Below are 16,742 nucleotides of genomic sequence, written 5' to 3'. Positions count from 1 at the left end.
CACTGTGGAGGAACAGCGGGATCTTGGGGTCTACCTACATAGATCCCTCAAAGTTGCCACCCAAGTTGTTAGGGTTGTTAAGAAAGCATACGGCGTTTTGACTTTCATTAACAGGAGGATTGAGTTTAAGAGCCGCAAGGTTTTGCTGCAGCTCTACAAAATCCTGGTCAGACTACACTTAAAATATTGTGTCAAGTTCTGGTCGCCTCATTATAGGAAGGATATAGATGGTGTGGACAGGGTGCACAGCAGATCTCCCAGGATGCTGTCTGGATCAGAGGGCTTGTCGTATGAAGAGAGATCGAGTGAGTTAGGGCTTTTCACACTGTAGAGGAGGAGGAAGAGAGGCGACTTGATCGAGATTTGCAAGGTAATGAGAGACATAGATAGAGTAAATAGCCAGAGACTTTTCCCACAGCAGAAATGACAGTAACAAGGGGTCATAATTTTAAGGTGATTGGAGGAAGGCATAGGGGAAATGTCAGAGGTAGGTTCATTACGCAAAGAGTGGTGGATGCTTGGAATGCAATGCCAGTGGTGGTAGTAGAGTCAGAGACATTAGGGACATTTAAGCGACTGCAGGACAAGCAAATGGACGGCAGTAAATTGAGAGTGCGTAGGTTAGGCTGATCTTCATTACGATAAATGCTCGTCACAACAGTGAGGGCCGAAGGGCCTATATTGTGCTGTACTGTTCTATGGTCTTAGCATTTGGTTCACTAAAATATTGTATACATTCAAGCACTGTGATCAAACGATTTCTGGTTTTTACTCCAACTGACAATAGCCAATCTGTGGCAAATTTAGGGAACCATGCCCTAAGGATGAATAATCTCTTTAAGATTGCTTTCATCTTGTATTTACGAAACAACAGAAGTTAATTAAACATGATTTTTAATTACATTTGAAAAATTCTATGTGATTAATTTCTTACCTTGACAAGCTCCTGTTTTAATATTTGGAATAAAACCACGACGACATGGTTGTGGTTGGGCGGGACACATCTCACATGGATGCCCCCAGGCTCGTCCAACTGTTGCACAACAAAGGATTTTGGTACAGACAATGCCAGTCAATTGTCCTTGGCACATCTGTTTTTCTACTGATGTGAAACATGGTCCAGTTCTGTAATCTGAAATACAAAATGTACCATTACAGTCGATTCACCTCACCTGCCATTTGGCATTCAATGAGCATCAGCATTTTACTAACAGCATCCTGGGTATCACTCTCAAGAAGTTGAACTGAACAAGGCATAAAGGTATTGCGGCTACAAAGGCAAGTTGTAGATTTGGAATTTCCACTGAGCAACTAATTTCCTGACTCCTCGATACCTGCCCATTATCTGCAAGGTAGGTCCACAGTATGATGAAAAACTCTCCACTTATCCTAAGGAGTACAGTTCCAAAGGTACAAACCTAGGCAAAGCAGCCAAACAATTAACAGCCCATCTATTTCATATACCGAATGGGAAATGGTGTGCCATGCAGAAAATACATGCCACACCTTATCAATGCGTGTGGGTGCCACAAGTGGGTGTGCGCATGCGTGTGTGTAAATCTTTAGCTTTTCTGATAACTCTGAGAAAGTGGGATTTGATTTCCAGCGCATTACCCCAGTGGGTCAGGTCAATTGATGCTGGCCTTGCCAACGATACCCACATAACACAAAAGTATTTTTTTAAAAAGCCTGGATGGGGTCTTTGAGGTTCATCACCGAGAGTGGCTTAGTGACATAAGTACTGTCCAAAATCATGAATTAATGAGCAACATTTCTACCAGGCTTAGCCTGTGGCAAGTGGTAAGGGAATCAACAAAAAGGAAAGCTCTACTTGGGTTTTTGCTCATTAATCTACCTACCAATAACAATAGTAGTAGAAGTGACCATTTTGCAGACCTTGTCGGGACAAAGCCCAGTCTTCAAAGTAACACATCAGGTTGTGGCACTAGCACTATATTAAATTGGATAGATTCGGAACAGGTGCAGCAGCTCAGATCTGGGCACCTTTGAGGCACCAGCATAAGATGACTTGCATTCAACCCCAATCTGTAAATCCCATGGTCCAGCATGTAGGAGGTGCTTCATAACATTCTCATCCTCAATAAAAGGACAGACCCACAAATCAGTAAAAGAAACTAGGCTGATGTATTTGCAACTTTTTTCAAGGAGAACTGTCCCAGCATGACAATGCCAACCTTTAGACAATTTGATTCACTTAATGCGACTTCAGGAAAAAGCTGAATGCACTAGATACTGTTGACCTTGGCAACATTTTAGCACATTTCCCTCTATATGCCATCCCTATTCAAGGTTCAAGTAGGTAGTTTACCACCAACTTCTCAGAGATAAGGGAGAATGAGCAATACATGCACCCAAACATATAGGACTCTAGAGCTAGCCATTCCCCTAGCTATGCTGCTCCATTAATTCTAAAATATTGTCATATTCCAGTCAACAAGGAAAATTGACCAGGTTGTCTTTTTCATTAAAAGCAGGACAAATACAATCTAACAAATTACCATCCCCATGGAAGGAAGTGATAGACAATATCACTGACAATGATAATGACAAAGTTAAAAATCACACAACGCCAGGTTATAGTCCAACAGGTTTAATTTGGAGCGCACTAGCTTTCGGAGTGACACTCCTTCATCAGGTGATAGTGGAGGAGTGTCGCTCCGAAACCGAGTGTGCTCCCAATTAAACCTGTTGGACTATAACCTGGTGTTGTGTGATTTTTAACTTTGTACACACAGTCCAACACCGCCATCTCCAAATAATGATAATGACAACAACCCTCTGACTGTCTCCTGGGCAGGTAAACACTATGTGTGAATAATACATGGACAGAGCATCCAAACTGTAATAGAGAAAGGGCTGTTCCAAAACCTGGAAGATTCTTTCTCACCTTTTGCTGTAAGCCTTCTCACAGTGACTGAAAGACTGAACAATTAATGTGCCAACTGCCCTGTGTTTGTAGTAAAGGATTTGGGAAGAATAAGAATCTTAGAATTGGAAGAACTTGGGAAGTGAAAAGGATACCTGATCAAATCCTGTAGGCTAGTGCTACTGAACTATTATTCTAGTCTTTTTTCTCCACTCCTAATATTTGTTTGTTTGTTTGTGTGTAAATGTCTGCATGCATATAGGGTTTAGAAACGGCGCTAGAGAGTCATCTAGGAAAGTTTAAGTCGATGATTCATATTTTGTTTTCCTGTGGTAGTACAGGAAAGTACAGAAGTCTGGTCAGTGTTTTGTTAACCTGAGTCTATTAGATAGGTAAACAGTAAACCTTTGACTACTTTGTTTAAATCTCTAACTTTTGTGATGATCCGCACGGTTCACAACTCCACCAACTTTAGTGTTATCTGCAAATTTACTAACCCATTCTTCTACGCCTTCATCCAGGTCATTTCTAAAAATGACAAACAGCAGTGGCCCCAAAACAGATCTTTGGGGTACACAACTAGTAACTGAACTCCAGGGTGAACATTTTCCATCAACACCACCCTCTGTCTTCTTACAGCTAGCCAATTTCTGATTCAAACCACTAAATCACCCTCAATATCATGCCTCTGTATTTTCTGCAACAGCCTACCGTGGGAAACCTTATCACACGCTTTACTGAAATCCATGTACACCACATCAATTGCTTTACCCTCATCCACCTGTTTGGTCACCTTCTCAAAGAATGCAATAAGGTTTGTGAGGCAAGACCTGCCCTTCACAAAACCATGTTGACTATCCCTAATCAAATTATTCCTAATAATTTCCTAATCACATTCAACAAATTTCTTTCACTGTTTACACTCCACAACATTTCATCTTGTTACTTCTCTCCAACAAACCCTGTTCATTCTCTTCCAAACATACATTTAAAAGCTATTCAACAAGTATATCTCCTCTTTCCATAAGATCCATACAAAACACTTCAAATCAATTTCTTTTGAAGTTGCTTCTCAAAATGTTTATTCAGCTTTCCATTTAAGTCTGTTCTTGGCAAATACAAAGTTACAAGTCACACAATATCAGGTTATAGTCCAACAGGTTTATTTGGAAGTACGAGCTTTCAGAGCGCTGCTCCTTCATCAGGTAACTAGTGGGGCAGGATCGTGAGACACAGAATTTATAGCAAAAGATCACACTAGTTTGCAATTAAAATGATATATTGCTTAGCAATAACCTGGTCAAATGACACTTAGGTTGGTTTCCTCCAGGGCTACTCACTTCCTGTCCTCATTACAGCTTTTGTTCAAATTTGGGTTCCAGATTTTATTAATATTAATATTTCATTAATACATACATCCCAGACTGCTTTTAAGTCACATTATCAAGATAACTTAAGGTTTTATTTTTTAAAAAATGCCATCTCAGCTCAGACAATGCATTAAAGGTATGAGTTTAGAGTCTGTCTGTATCCAATCTTAGCTGTATCGGCTCTATGTCCAAAATAGGAATTTATAAAATGTTCCCTGGATTGACTGCCTGTAGGTTGCGTGAATGTATCTGCAAATACAAATTCACCCCATAGATGGATGTGAGAGAGAGAGAGAGAGAGACAAAGAGAAAGAGAGAGAGAGATTGTGTGTGTGTGTGTGCGCGACTGTGCGTGAGAGAGTGTGTGTTTGCGTGTGTGCTTGCATGTGTGCGTGCTTGGTCGTGTGTGTGAGTGTGATGGAGTATAAGCATATGACAGGATGTGTGCGTGGGTGAGAGTATGTGGGGTGCATGTGCATTTGTCAGAGAGAGAGAGAGACTGTGTATGAGAGAGGGTCCACGTGACTGTGACTGTGACTGTATATAAGAGTATGTGTATGTGTTCTTTGTGTGTGAGAGTGTATAGTGTAATGGTGTCACCTATAGTGTGACATGAACCCAAGGTCCCAGTTGAGGCCATCCTCATGGGCACCGAATTTGGCTATCAGTCTCTGCTCGGCCACTCTGCATTGATGCATACCTCGAAGTCCACCTTGGAGGATGATCACCCAAAGACCCAAGGCCGAACTTCCCTGACCGAAGTCTTTCCCGACTGGGAGGGAACATCCCTGTCTGTCGATTGTTGCGTGGTGTCCATTCATCCATTGTTGTAGCGTCTGCTTAGTCTCGCCAATGTACCATACCTCAAGGTATCCTTGCCTGCAGCGTATGAGAACGCTGACAACATCAGCTGAGTCACACGACACCATGCAACAATAGCCAGACAGGGATGTTCCCTCCCAGTCGGGGAACACTTCAGTGGTCAAGGACATTCTGCCTCAGATCTTCAGGTGACCATCCTTCAAGGTGGACTTCATGATATGCAACAACGCAGAGTGGCCGAGCAAAGGCTGATAGCCAATTTTGGTACCCATGAGGTTGGCCTCAACCAGGGCCTTGGATTCATGTCACACTACAGTTGACCCCACTAAACTATACATTCACACAAACACACACACTTACGCAGAACCTCTCTCATACTATACACTCTCTCTCAGACACACACACACGGATACAATCCCTACACTCACCCCCATGCACACATTTTCTCACAGGCTTATACTCTGTCATACTCATTCACATACTCTATCAAGCATGCACACTCGCAAACACATGCTCTCTCACACACATTCACACTCACACACCCTCTCTCTCCCTCACATGCACACATACCCAAACGTAAGTCTATGGGGTGACTGTGCATTTGCAGAACTTTTTTTGCAGATACGTTCTATTTTTGCTCTAAAAAGCACACAATATGCACGCAGCCAATCCAGATAAAGACTCAGGATTGGGATACTCCAACTTCACACCTTTAATACATTGTTTGAGTTAACATGTCACCTTTTTTTGATAAAATCTTAAGTTATCTCGAGAATTGACTTAAAAGAAGTTCTGGGATTTACATATTAATGAACCGAAACCTGCAACCCTTTCTAAAAGACAAAAGAGTTAACAGCTATCTAGGTTTGTTCAATATATCATTTTAATTGCATGACACTGTGATCTTTTGCTATAAATTCTGTATCTTATGAACCTGCCTCACTAGTTACCTGATGAAGGAGCAGTGCTCTGACAGCTCGTACACCAAAATAAACCTGATCGACTTTAATCTGGTGTTGTGAGATTTTTAACTTTGTCCACCCCAGTCCAACACTGGCACCTCCACATCATGGCTCACCAAATATGGCCTTTTCCACTACTACCTTGTTCTTATTTCTTTGTTGCATCTTCTATCTGCAGATAGTATGTATCAAAATATTTCAAATGTTTGTACCTATTCTCGATCTCTTCCTTCTATATGTAACTATTTCTTGGTGACTTTGAGACATGCATTGGTCCTGCCAATGTTCACCTTCTTCTTCCCAAATTTAAAAAAAAGCTGTAATGAGGACAGGAACTGAGTAGCCCTGGAGGAAACCAACCTAAGTGTCATTTGAACAGGTTATTGCTAAGCAACTGCTGCTTCATAGTACTGCTGATGACACCTTCCATCACTTTACTGATGATTAAGAAGATGATATGGTGTTACATGACCAGGTTAGATTTTTCCTGCTCTTTGTGTACAGGACATATGTGGTAACTTCCCACATTTTCAGATAGATAATTTGGAAATGCTTGGCAAGGGGCAAGGCAAGGTCTGGAACACATCTTCATTACTATTGCCGGAATGTTATCACGGTCCATAGCCTTTGCAGTTTCTAGTGCCTCCAAACATTCCTTGTATCACATGGAATGAAAGATAGCGACCTGCGATGTTTGAGACCTTTGGATTCATTAATTTTCCATAAATATTGGAGAAGACTGATGATAAGCAACAGCCTTGTCAAATACCTCTTAAAATCACACGGTTCCGGTTCCCCATTAGCTACTCATCATTTCTGTTTGTTCTAGATTTTTTTCTACCTCTTCAGAATACTCCATCTACTTCTTTCCTGGAATCTAAACTGATGATTCTCTCAAGCAGCTCCATTTGTTCACACCCATTCTTCTGTTAGAATTCTCAATACTACCTTCTTTTCCAAAACCAGACATCAACCTGTTTTTAGCTACATAGTGAATGCAATCTCCTTGTAGGCAAATACCTTTGCACAGCTCCACAAACATAAATGTTAAGCTCTTTCCATGTTTTTAAATAATTCTGTAGTTTTTTCATCTAATCCAGCCATTTATCCAGTTTTGATCCCATTATTGCTGCTTCTATCTCACTCTCCATTTCTAGATAATACAAAATCAATATCAACTCTTTTTCTGATTCAAGCAGGTCAGGTATTTAAATCTTTCCATACAGACTGTCAAAATGATTCTTCCAACATTTTTCTCATTTTTTTTTCAGGTTTTTTTTTAAATAATGCTCCTTCATATTCTCTACCACTGTTGCTTTCAGAGTCTTACAGAAAGTGTCACAAAATCTGCTTTGCCTTTTTGATACACAAAATTTAACTTTGCTGGTCAACCCAAATCTTTGAGTATATCATACTGCTGTTTCAACCGATCTTCCATGATATCTCTTCCAGTGTCCCTGGCAACGATCTGTTTAGGAAGTATGTCCAGCTGCATGTTGAGGCTGGAATGGTAGGTTCAACTCACTATGTGCCATCTGCAAAGCTCAGACTGCCACAGATAGCATGTTCAGTGAAGGAATCACATTGCTGGTAAAGAATGAACAGGTAGAAAGGGGATGGGTGACTACAGGCAGAACAGAGGAGGGAAAGTAATGCTGAAGTCCCTTGTAACCACCCCCCCCCCCCCCCCCTATCAGATATTACCATTTGGATACTCTTAGGGGGTAATATCACAAAGTTTGCAGATGATACCAAGTCGGGTGGGAGGGTGAACTGTGCAGAGGATGTAGAGATCCTTCAGCATGGCCAGGACAGCTTGGGTAAGTGGGCAAACCAATGGCAGATCAGTATAATTTTGATAAATGCTTCACTTTGGAAGCAAAAACAAGAAGGCAGATTACTACCTGAATGGCTATAAATTGGGAGAGGGGAGTGTGCAGCGGAACCTGGGTGCCCTTTGTGTACCAGCATGCAGGTACAGCAGGTGGTAAAGAAGGCAAATGGTACGTTGGCCTTCATTGCAAGAGGTTTCAAGTACAGAGGCAGGTAAGTGCTGTTGCAGTCAGATACACAGTGCTTTGGTGAGACCTATCCTGTACCTAGAATATTGTATACAGTCTTGGTCTCTTTTTCTGAAGAAGGATGCTCTTGCCCTGAAGGAAGTGCAGCAAATGTTTATCAGGCTGATTCCAGGGATGGCGGGACTGATGTATAAGGAGAAAATGACATGTTTAGGATTGTATTCACTGGAGTTCAGACAAATGAGGGAGAATGTCATAAGACTATTAAAATTCTAACAGTACGAGGCAGGGTAGATGCAGGGAGGATGTAAATACAAGATGGAAGAATTGATTGTTAAGCCTTTCATCTGTTAGAAAACAGTGATAGTTTCACTTCTTTCATGTGTAAATCACAAAACCCTTTTTTTTAAAGTTGCATTCTCAGGTTAGCTGTTAACAATGGTGATAGCTAGACAATATGTTGAAGGTGTTAGCCCCCTGTGTCCTCTGTCTATGACCTGATGTTTAGATTGATTCCAATCTAAAAAGTGAGATAACAGAGTTTTACATAAATTCATGCAGTTTTTGAGCTCAGAGTTCTACATGAATGTATGTGGTTTTTGAGCAAAGTGCAATGTAACTCTGAAAGTACCAAATAAATTCACCACACAAAATATATGTGTGCATGTGGGTCTTTGTCTGTCTGTGTGTGTGAATGTACATCACACTGCAAATTTTTGCTATAAATTCTGTGTTACGATCGAGCCCTCCACAATCACCTGATGAAGGAGCGTCGCTCCCAATGGTGATCACCTGTAATGTGACATGAACCCTGGGTAGTCAGCGATGATAATGCTATTGAATGTCATGGGGAGATGGGGAGATTTTCTCTTGTTGAAGATGATCATTGCCTGGCTCTTTTGTGGCATAAATATTGCTTGCCGCTTGTTAACCCAAGTCTAGAAGTTGTCTAGACTTGCTGCATTTGGACATGGACAGCTTCAGTCTCTGAAAGAGTTGTGAATGGTGCTAAACATAGTGCAAGCAAAAGCAAATATCCCATTTCAGACCATTTGATGGATAAAAGGTCATTAATGAAGCAACTGAACATTGTTTAGCCTCGGAAATTCCTGCAGTTACTTCCCAGGACTGAGATTATTGAGTTTTAACAATCATTACATTACCATCTTCTTTAACAATAGGTGTAACTCCAACCAGCAGAGACATCCCTGGGTTAACTTCAATTTGGCAAGGCCTTCTGTTGCATAGTTGGTTAAATGTGGCTTTATGTTTAGGGCAGTCACAACTATCTATTCTCTGAACGCACTCAAATATTTTCCATTGCTATTTTCTATTTAACATCAACTGAATATATGTGGCTTCTGATTTGGAAAGAATATTGCATATTACTAAAGCAGGTTGCATTTTACTAAGTAAAAGTAAAACCCATTCACAGACTGGGGACTCCCTGTAATTTAAAGCTTAATGGGAGAGGGAGAGGCAGTGACATAGTGGTAATATCATTGGATGAGTAATCCAGGAGTCCAGATTAATAGCCTGGGCTTACTGGTTCAAATTCCATCAGAACAGCTAATGAAATATCAGTTCAATTCATATATCTGGCATATAAAGATGGTCTCAGTAGACAGCACAAAACCACGATCAACTGTCATAGGAACCCACCTGGTTCACTCATGGAAGGAAATCTGTCAACCTTATCCAGTCTGGCCTACAAGTAAATCCAGATGCATATCAATATGGGTGATTCTGAAATTGCCAGCAAGGCACTCCGTTCAAGGACATTTGCCTTCCAGTTATGCCCATGAAAGAATAAAGAAAATAACTTTCTGTTTCAGAAGTCTAGATGTTTCATTGATATTGTTCACTAAATGCTGTTTCATATGAAATAGTTATCTCTAATTAACATTTGTCATTTTAGAAAGTGTACAATGGTTTTATTATGCCTGTTCCATTATTCTGTATGGTTTGCAAACACTGCACAAGAATTGTTTAATTTAAAGCAAATCCAATTAATATGTAGCTTGATTCCATTTTAAAACAGGCTGAATGCTTCACCTTACAGAGATGTTGGTTGCAGGTGAATACAGGATCACCACTTGAAAAATCTCTAACAGAAGCTGAAACAAACTTTAAGTATAGCTTCAAGTAACTTCCGATATCAGGGATGATGGTTAAATCTAGGTTCAAATTTGATCTGAGTGTTCTGATGCAAATACTTTTTAAGATCACATGCTTACTCAAAATGGGCTGGGCATTACCAAAATCTACTGAAATTCACAAAAACAGACACAGCAAATCAAAGTTATCATTAACATGCCTCATTTCTAAAAGGCCATACTTGATGACTGTTCAATATTCTTCAAATACAATACAATGTCGCTAGGGCAGCACTAAAATCCAACAGTACCTGCTATTCTGTACAGTTATGAAATACAGGATTATCAAGTGCTCAGGTTAACATAGTTTTCATCAATAGCAATTCATCAGATATACTTTATATCAGGTAAAACAATACAATAATAACTAACTAAGCCTCAATCCCTAGTTGTATCAGTGCAAAATTTATTAGCCAGTCAAAACATATTTGTTACATTTCTATGAAGGAAAACTTCATTTTTATGCACATTCATAAACCTTGCTTCAAAATCATACCAACAAATACTCTTTGTAGGACTGCCATCACTCTCAGCAAATAATACGCTTTGGTCAGAATTCCTTCAGAAACACTACACTATCCTCATCCATGATTTCCTGCAATTTGAGAAACAGCTGGGTTCACTCCAGTTGCCTTTCCATCTGGCCAACACTCCGGTCAGGTTGATTGCTTCTGCAACATTTGGAAGCAATCATACCTTGAGATGTCTTGAAGTGAGCTAATAATGCCAACAAATAATAAGTCTCTGGTCACTGTTCATCAATGGAAGAAGTGTCTTCCTGTCTATCCTAACTATGCTCCTCATAATTTTATACAACTCAATCACATTTGCTCTCAATCTTCTCTGCTCTGACTAAAACAACCCCAGTCTAACCAATCAGTCTTCATTACTGAAAATCTCCAGCCTATGCAACACTCCTGGTAAATCGCATGCTATCACGTCCATCCCATAATGTGGATTCCAAAACTGCACACAATAATCTAGGTGTGGTCTAACCAACATTTTATACAGTTCCAGCATAACCTCCCTGGTCTTAAATTCTATACCTTAGCTAATAAAAGCAAGTATCCCATATATCTTCTTTATTTTATCTACCTGTTCTGATACATTCATGCACACCAAGGTCCCTCTGATTCTCGGTGATTCCCAGGATGGCACACAATAATCTGGATGTGGATTCCAGAACTGCACACAATAATCTAGCCGTGATCTAACCAAAGTTTTATACAGTTCCAGCAAAACCTCCCTGATCTTAAATTCTATACCTTAGCTTAAAAAAAGCAAAAGTATCCCATATATCTTCTTTATCTATCTGTCCTGATACATTCATGCACACCAAGGTCCCTCTGATTCCCAGGACCTACTAGTCATCATGTATTAATACCCTTGCCTAGTTTGTTCTGCCCAAGTGCATCACTTCTCATTTAACTAGACTGAATTCCATTTGCCACTGGTTACCCCATCTCTATTCTCCTGAAGCTATCCTCCTCACTATCTACCATCCCACCAATTTTTGAAACATCTGCAAACATACTGATCAACCCTCCCACATTCAAGTTTACATTATTTATATATACTACAAACAGAAACAGCCTCAACACTGATCCCTTCCATGGAATCCCACTGAACACAGACTTTCAATCGGCAAAACACCACTAAACCATTACCGTCTGCTTCCTGCCCCTCAACCAATTCTGTATCCAATTTGCCAAATTTCTTTGGATTCCACAGACTCGTACCTTTGCTATCAGTTCCCATGCAGGACCTTATCAAAAGCCTTGTTGAAGTCCAAGCAGTCTATATCAAAAGCATTGCTCTCATCTACATATCTGTCATTACCACGTTAAAAAATTCAATCAGGTTGGACAGGTAGGATCTCTTAACAAAACTATGCTGACTGTCCATGATTAACCCCTGCTTCTGCAAATGCATATTAATTCTGTCCCGAGAATTGTTTCCAATAGCTTCTTCACCACTGAGGTTTAACTGACTCAGTTTATTCCTTATTCCCTTCTTGAATAATGGTAACATATTGGCTGTCACCCACTTCTCTGGCACCTCTCCTGCGGCCAGAGAGGAAGTGACAATCTTTGCAAGTGTCCCTTGCCACACTCAATAGCAACATTGGGATATAGTTCACCTGGCCCTGCAGATTTATCTATGTATAAGCCTGTCAGACCACTCAGAACCTCTTCTATATCCAAGCTATCACAGACCTTTCTCCTCAATTTCTATAACATATTGTCCCTCTCACTACTGACCATCGACACAAGCTATTCATTTAGAACCATAAATCCTCTGGTTCCAATGCACAAATTACCACTGTGTTCCTTAACGAACCCTGCTCTTTCACTTATTATCATTTTACCCTTAATATACCCTGTAGTTAATACATATGGAAAGATAGCGGTGGAGTAGCAGGTCTGAGCCTTGGGCTTGTCTATTCTTGTCTGCTTTCTTTCTCTTTTTCTCTTTTCTTCTTTTTGCTTTTGCTCTTTTTCTTTTTTTCCTTTTTCTTTAAAACTAGAGAGTGCAAATAAAGGTGGTGGCCTGCAGTGGCAGCAGCAACAGCAATGCCTGGATGAGCCAGACCCTGCTCCATCCCATTCCAGGGTCTCTAGGCAAGTGAAGAACAAGTCACAAGTTGACTCTCCTGGCCAGACTCATAGGCTGGTCTGCAGCTAAGCCTGGGCACCTGATGGAGCAGAGGACCCCAATGAGGTCATCAGATGGGGACCAAGAGGTATGGAATTTGCACATCCGCAGGCCGATGGTGCCAACTTGGGCACAACGGTCACGATTGTGACAGCAATGGAGACACATAATCAAGAGCCCAGCACCTATTACAGAGACGCCAGCCAATGTTAAGCAATAATTAGACGAGCAGAGGAGGAGGACCAAGAAGAGTATAGAAAGATGAACTCTATGGCAGTAAAATCTTGCATTATATTCAGTGTTTCAATATGGTGCAGGAACTTTGCAACACATTTATATAACACAGGAAAAGACACTTTTCACTGTATTTTTATTTGCATGTGACAATAAATTTAAATCTAATACCTGTAAAGCAATTTAGGATTTTCCTTTATTTTACCTGTGTCCTTTCATATCCACTTGCAGCTCTCTTGCTCTCCCTTCTAAGTTGAACCTTACATATTCTATACTCCTCTAGGACTTCTGCTGTTTTGAGCCCTTGGGATCTACTATAACTTTACCTTTTCTCTTAATTCATTGCTGTATATAACCTTGACATTCAGGATTTGATGGCCCCACCCTTTTTCTTTATTGCTACATGTTGGCTCTCTACTCTCTATAATTCCTTCTTGAATGCATCCCAATGTTCTGAGAAGACTTACCTGAAAGTATGTAGACCCCGTTTATTCTAGCCAAGTCATATCCAGTGTTATTAAAGTCAGCCTGACCTGAGTCAAAAACTTTGATTTCAGACTCATCTTTGTCCTTTTCTGTAACAATTTGGAATTTAACAAAGTTATGATCACTCCCTGTAAGTGAAGACAGGTCCACGTAGCATGGCAGCAAGAGGTAATTAATTTCTCACGCAAGGGCCTTATTTGATGGAAGGTAGTTTGTCCATCACCATTCCCACTATGCACTTAATCAAGGTTGATTACCACCCATTACCATCCCACCTGATAAAATGTCCTCATTGCCTCGATATTTGCCATGGAAGAAGAGTACATGGGAAGAATGTGCAAACTCCACGGTTTCCCGAGGTTGGAATCAAACCCAGGTCCTTGGTGCTGTGAGGCAGCAGTGCTAACCACTGAACCACTGTGCTGCCCTTTACTCTTTTATGCTGATGCCCATTCCTTGCCAATTCAGTTTAAACCTTCGCCAATCACAGTGAACCTCCAGTCCAACCTCAATCACTCACATTTTAATTTTAATGATCCGGGCAACCAACTTGTTCTCAAGAAATGTGTTGACTATTTAAATTGCTTAATGACACTGCATGCCTCATATATAATCTACTCTTTGGGTTTAATTTTTCCTTAAGTTTATCACAACCCCACATTTTTAGGAAGTGTTGGTATGCTCCTCCACAACTACACTACTACCCAGCTGCAGATCCTCGACCTGCACCTAGATTGTGACCACTCCCAAAACATTCCCTAAGAAGGAAGGCTTCTGCCCAAAAAGGAGCCAAATCTGTCTTTTAGGCTGCCATTTGGGTGAAAAACCTGCTTGAACAAATAAAGACACACACTTAGAGTCAAAACTCCATTTGCCCACCCCACCAACGCACAAGAAATGGAATTTGGCATGGTTGACATTTATTGCTTAAGAAATGGAGTATAAACGGAAAGCCCTGTTTGAACTGTACAAGGCGTGGGTGAGATCACGTCTCGAGTACTGTGTACAGTCATGGTATCCTTACTTGGAAAAGGACGTAATTATATCGGAAGCAGTTCAGAGAAGGTTCACTAAATTAATTCCAGAGATCAAAGGCTTATCTAACAAAGACAGATTAAACAGTTTAGGCTTAGACTCACTAAGGTTTAGAAGAATCACAGGAGATCTAACTGAGCTCAAATGCTAAGGAGATCGACAATGGAGATATCGAGTGCATACATCTTTATTCCTGTTGTTCCTTCCAAATGAGAGGTTATAGTTTTAAGGCTAAGGGTAGCAGATTTAAAACTAAGATGAGGAGAAATTACTTCTCTCAATGGATCATGAATCTATGCAATTCATCAACCCAGAATCTAGAGGGTGCTGAGACAATGAATAAATCTAAGCAGTAGAGAGATAGATTCTTAATTATTAACTAGTTAAAGAGTAATGGCGATCAGGTAGGAAAGTGAAGTTGAAGTTGAGATAAGTTACGATCATATTAAATGGTGAAGCAGAGTTGAGGAGTTAGATTGCCAATTTGTGCTTTTATTTCTTATGTTAGGTCACAGTAAATATCAGGCCATTGTATTCAAGCCTTCTAGAATGTCAATATTTCATTGGACAGTTATACACATCATAAGAACAGATAAGACAGAATTATTTGTATTAAATCCAAGTGAAACTGCCTCAATATAAATAGAAAACTAACATTTCCCTTTAATTCAAGATGCCTTCAAATTCACTTTACAATAGAACACTAAAAACTATGATGTGTTACAAAAGTTAATGCTTTATTTCAAAAAATGCAATATCATCACTGTTAAAACAGCTTAAAAAATGAAATCATTTCTAATAATGTACAAAGCAGCAACAATCTGTACTCTAACAAAACCAAATCACAGATAGAAGAACTCAGACAGTGTCCAATGGCCAGAAGTGCCAGAACGTTAAGTGCAGATATCTTTTTATTCAAATGCTTGCTGAAGCAGAAAGAAACTTCAGTAGAATCATACTTTATCTTATGACAAAATATTCTATTCTGAAACAAAGTTTTTTAATGGATAAGGTGTAGTCAGGCCTTATTAGAATTATTATTGCAATACAATTCAGGATCCTATATCAGATCCTGAATTGGCAGTGTCTAGTTACAGCTAAAACCAACAAAAAATAATTTCTTCTCTAAATTATACCCCAATTTAATTTAGAGTCACGGAGGTCTACAGGACAGGAAAAAAGCCCTGTGGCCCATCAAGTCTGTGGCAGTTAAAAGCAACCACCTAACTATCCTAATCCCATTTTCCAGCACTTGGCCTACAGCTTTGAGTGCCTTGTGCATATCTAAATACTTCTTAAATGTTATAAGGGTATATGCCTTACCACAATCATAGGTAGCAAGTTCCAGATTGCCACTACCCTCTGGGTGAAAATGTTTTTTCTCACATTTCACCTAAATCTCCTTAGCCAAACTCTTTGTCCATGCCGCGTCACTGGTCCCTCCACCAAGGAGAGAAGTTTCTTCCAATCTGCCTTATCTTTAATTTGTTTAAAATATGTTGGTAGGGCAACAAAAATTGCAGTTATATAGCATTTGTGATACTGCAACAAAAATATCATAGCTATAGCTTATGAAACAATTGTTTGCCCGATCCTAGAGTAAAAAGGTTGCTTATGGTACCCTTATACGAAGACAGATATCAATAAAATTGGATCAATCCAAAGATATTCTGCATGACTCAGTCCAAGAAATATACCAGTGTCACATCCTTGATCATTGAACCAGGATGGTAATCAGCAAAGCAAAGGGAAGGAGAAAGGTAGACTGGCTTTGTTCTACAAAATATAGGGCGGACTGGTGAAACATAGAACATTACAGCGCAACATAGGCCCTTCGGTCATCAATGTTGTGCCGACCTATGGAACCAATCTGAAGCCCATCTATCCTACACTATTCCATTTTCATCCATCTGTTTATCCAATGACCATTTAAATGCCCTTAAAGTTGGCGAATCTATGACTGTTGCAAGCAGTGCGTTCCACACACCGACTATGCTGAGTAAAGAAACTACTCCTGACATCTGTCATATATCTATTAACCCTCAATTTAAACCTACATGCCCTTGTGCTAGCCATCACCATCACTGAAAAAGGCTCTCACTGACCACCCTATC

General features: G+C 40.1%; 1 protein-coding gene across 1 annotated transcript in view; it reads right to left on the bottom strand.

The window, feature by feature from the left end:
- The window catches only part of LOC122542423 (fibrillin-1-like), a 598,619-nt gene that overhangs the window by 505,444 nt on the left and 76,433 nt on the right, over positions 1-16,742 (bottom strand). Inside the window, exon 6 of the mRNA XM_043680114.1 lies at positions 935-1,132. Coding sequence (XP_043536049.1) covers positions 935-1,132 — 198 coding nt within the window. The remainder of the gene's footprint in view (positions 1-934; positions 1,133-16,742) is intronic.

Source organism: Chiloscyllium plagiosum, chromosome 40 (assembly GCF_004010195.1).
Source record: "Chiloscyllium plagiosum isolate BGI_BamShark_2017 chromosome 40, ASM401019v2, whole genome shotgun sequence".
Classification (NCBI taxonomy): Eukaryota; Metazoa; Chordata; class Chondrichthyes; order Orectolobiformes; family Hemiscylliidae; genus Chiloscyllium; species Chiloscyllium plagiosum.
The sequence above is the reverse complement of the archived record's forward strand: the minus strand, read 5'-3'. Positions and strand labels throughout refer to the sequence as shown.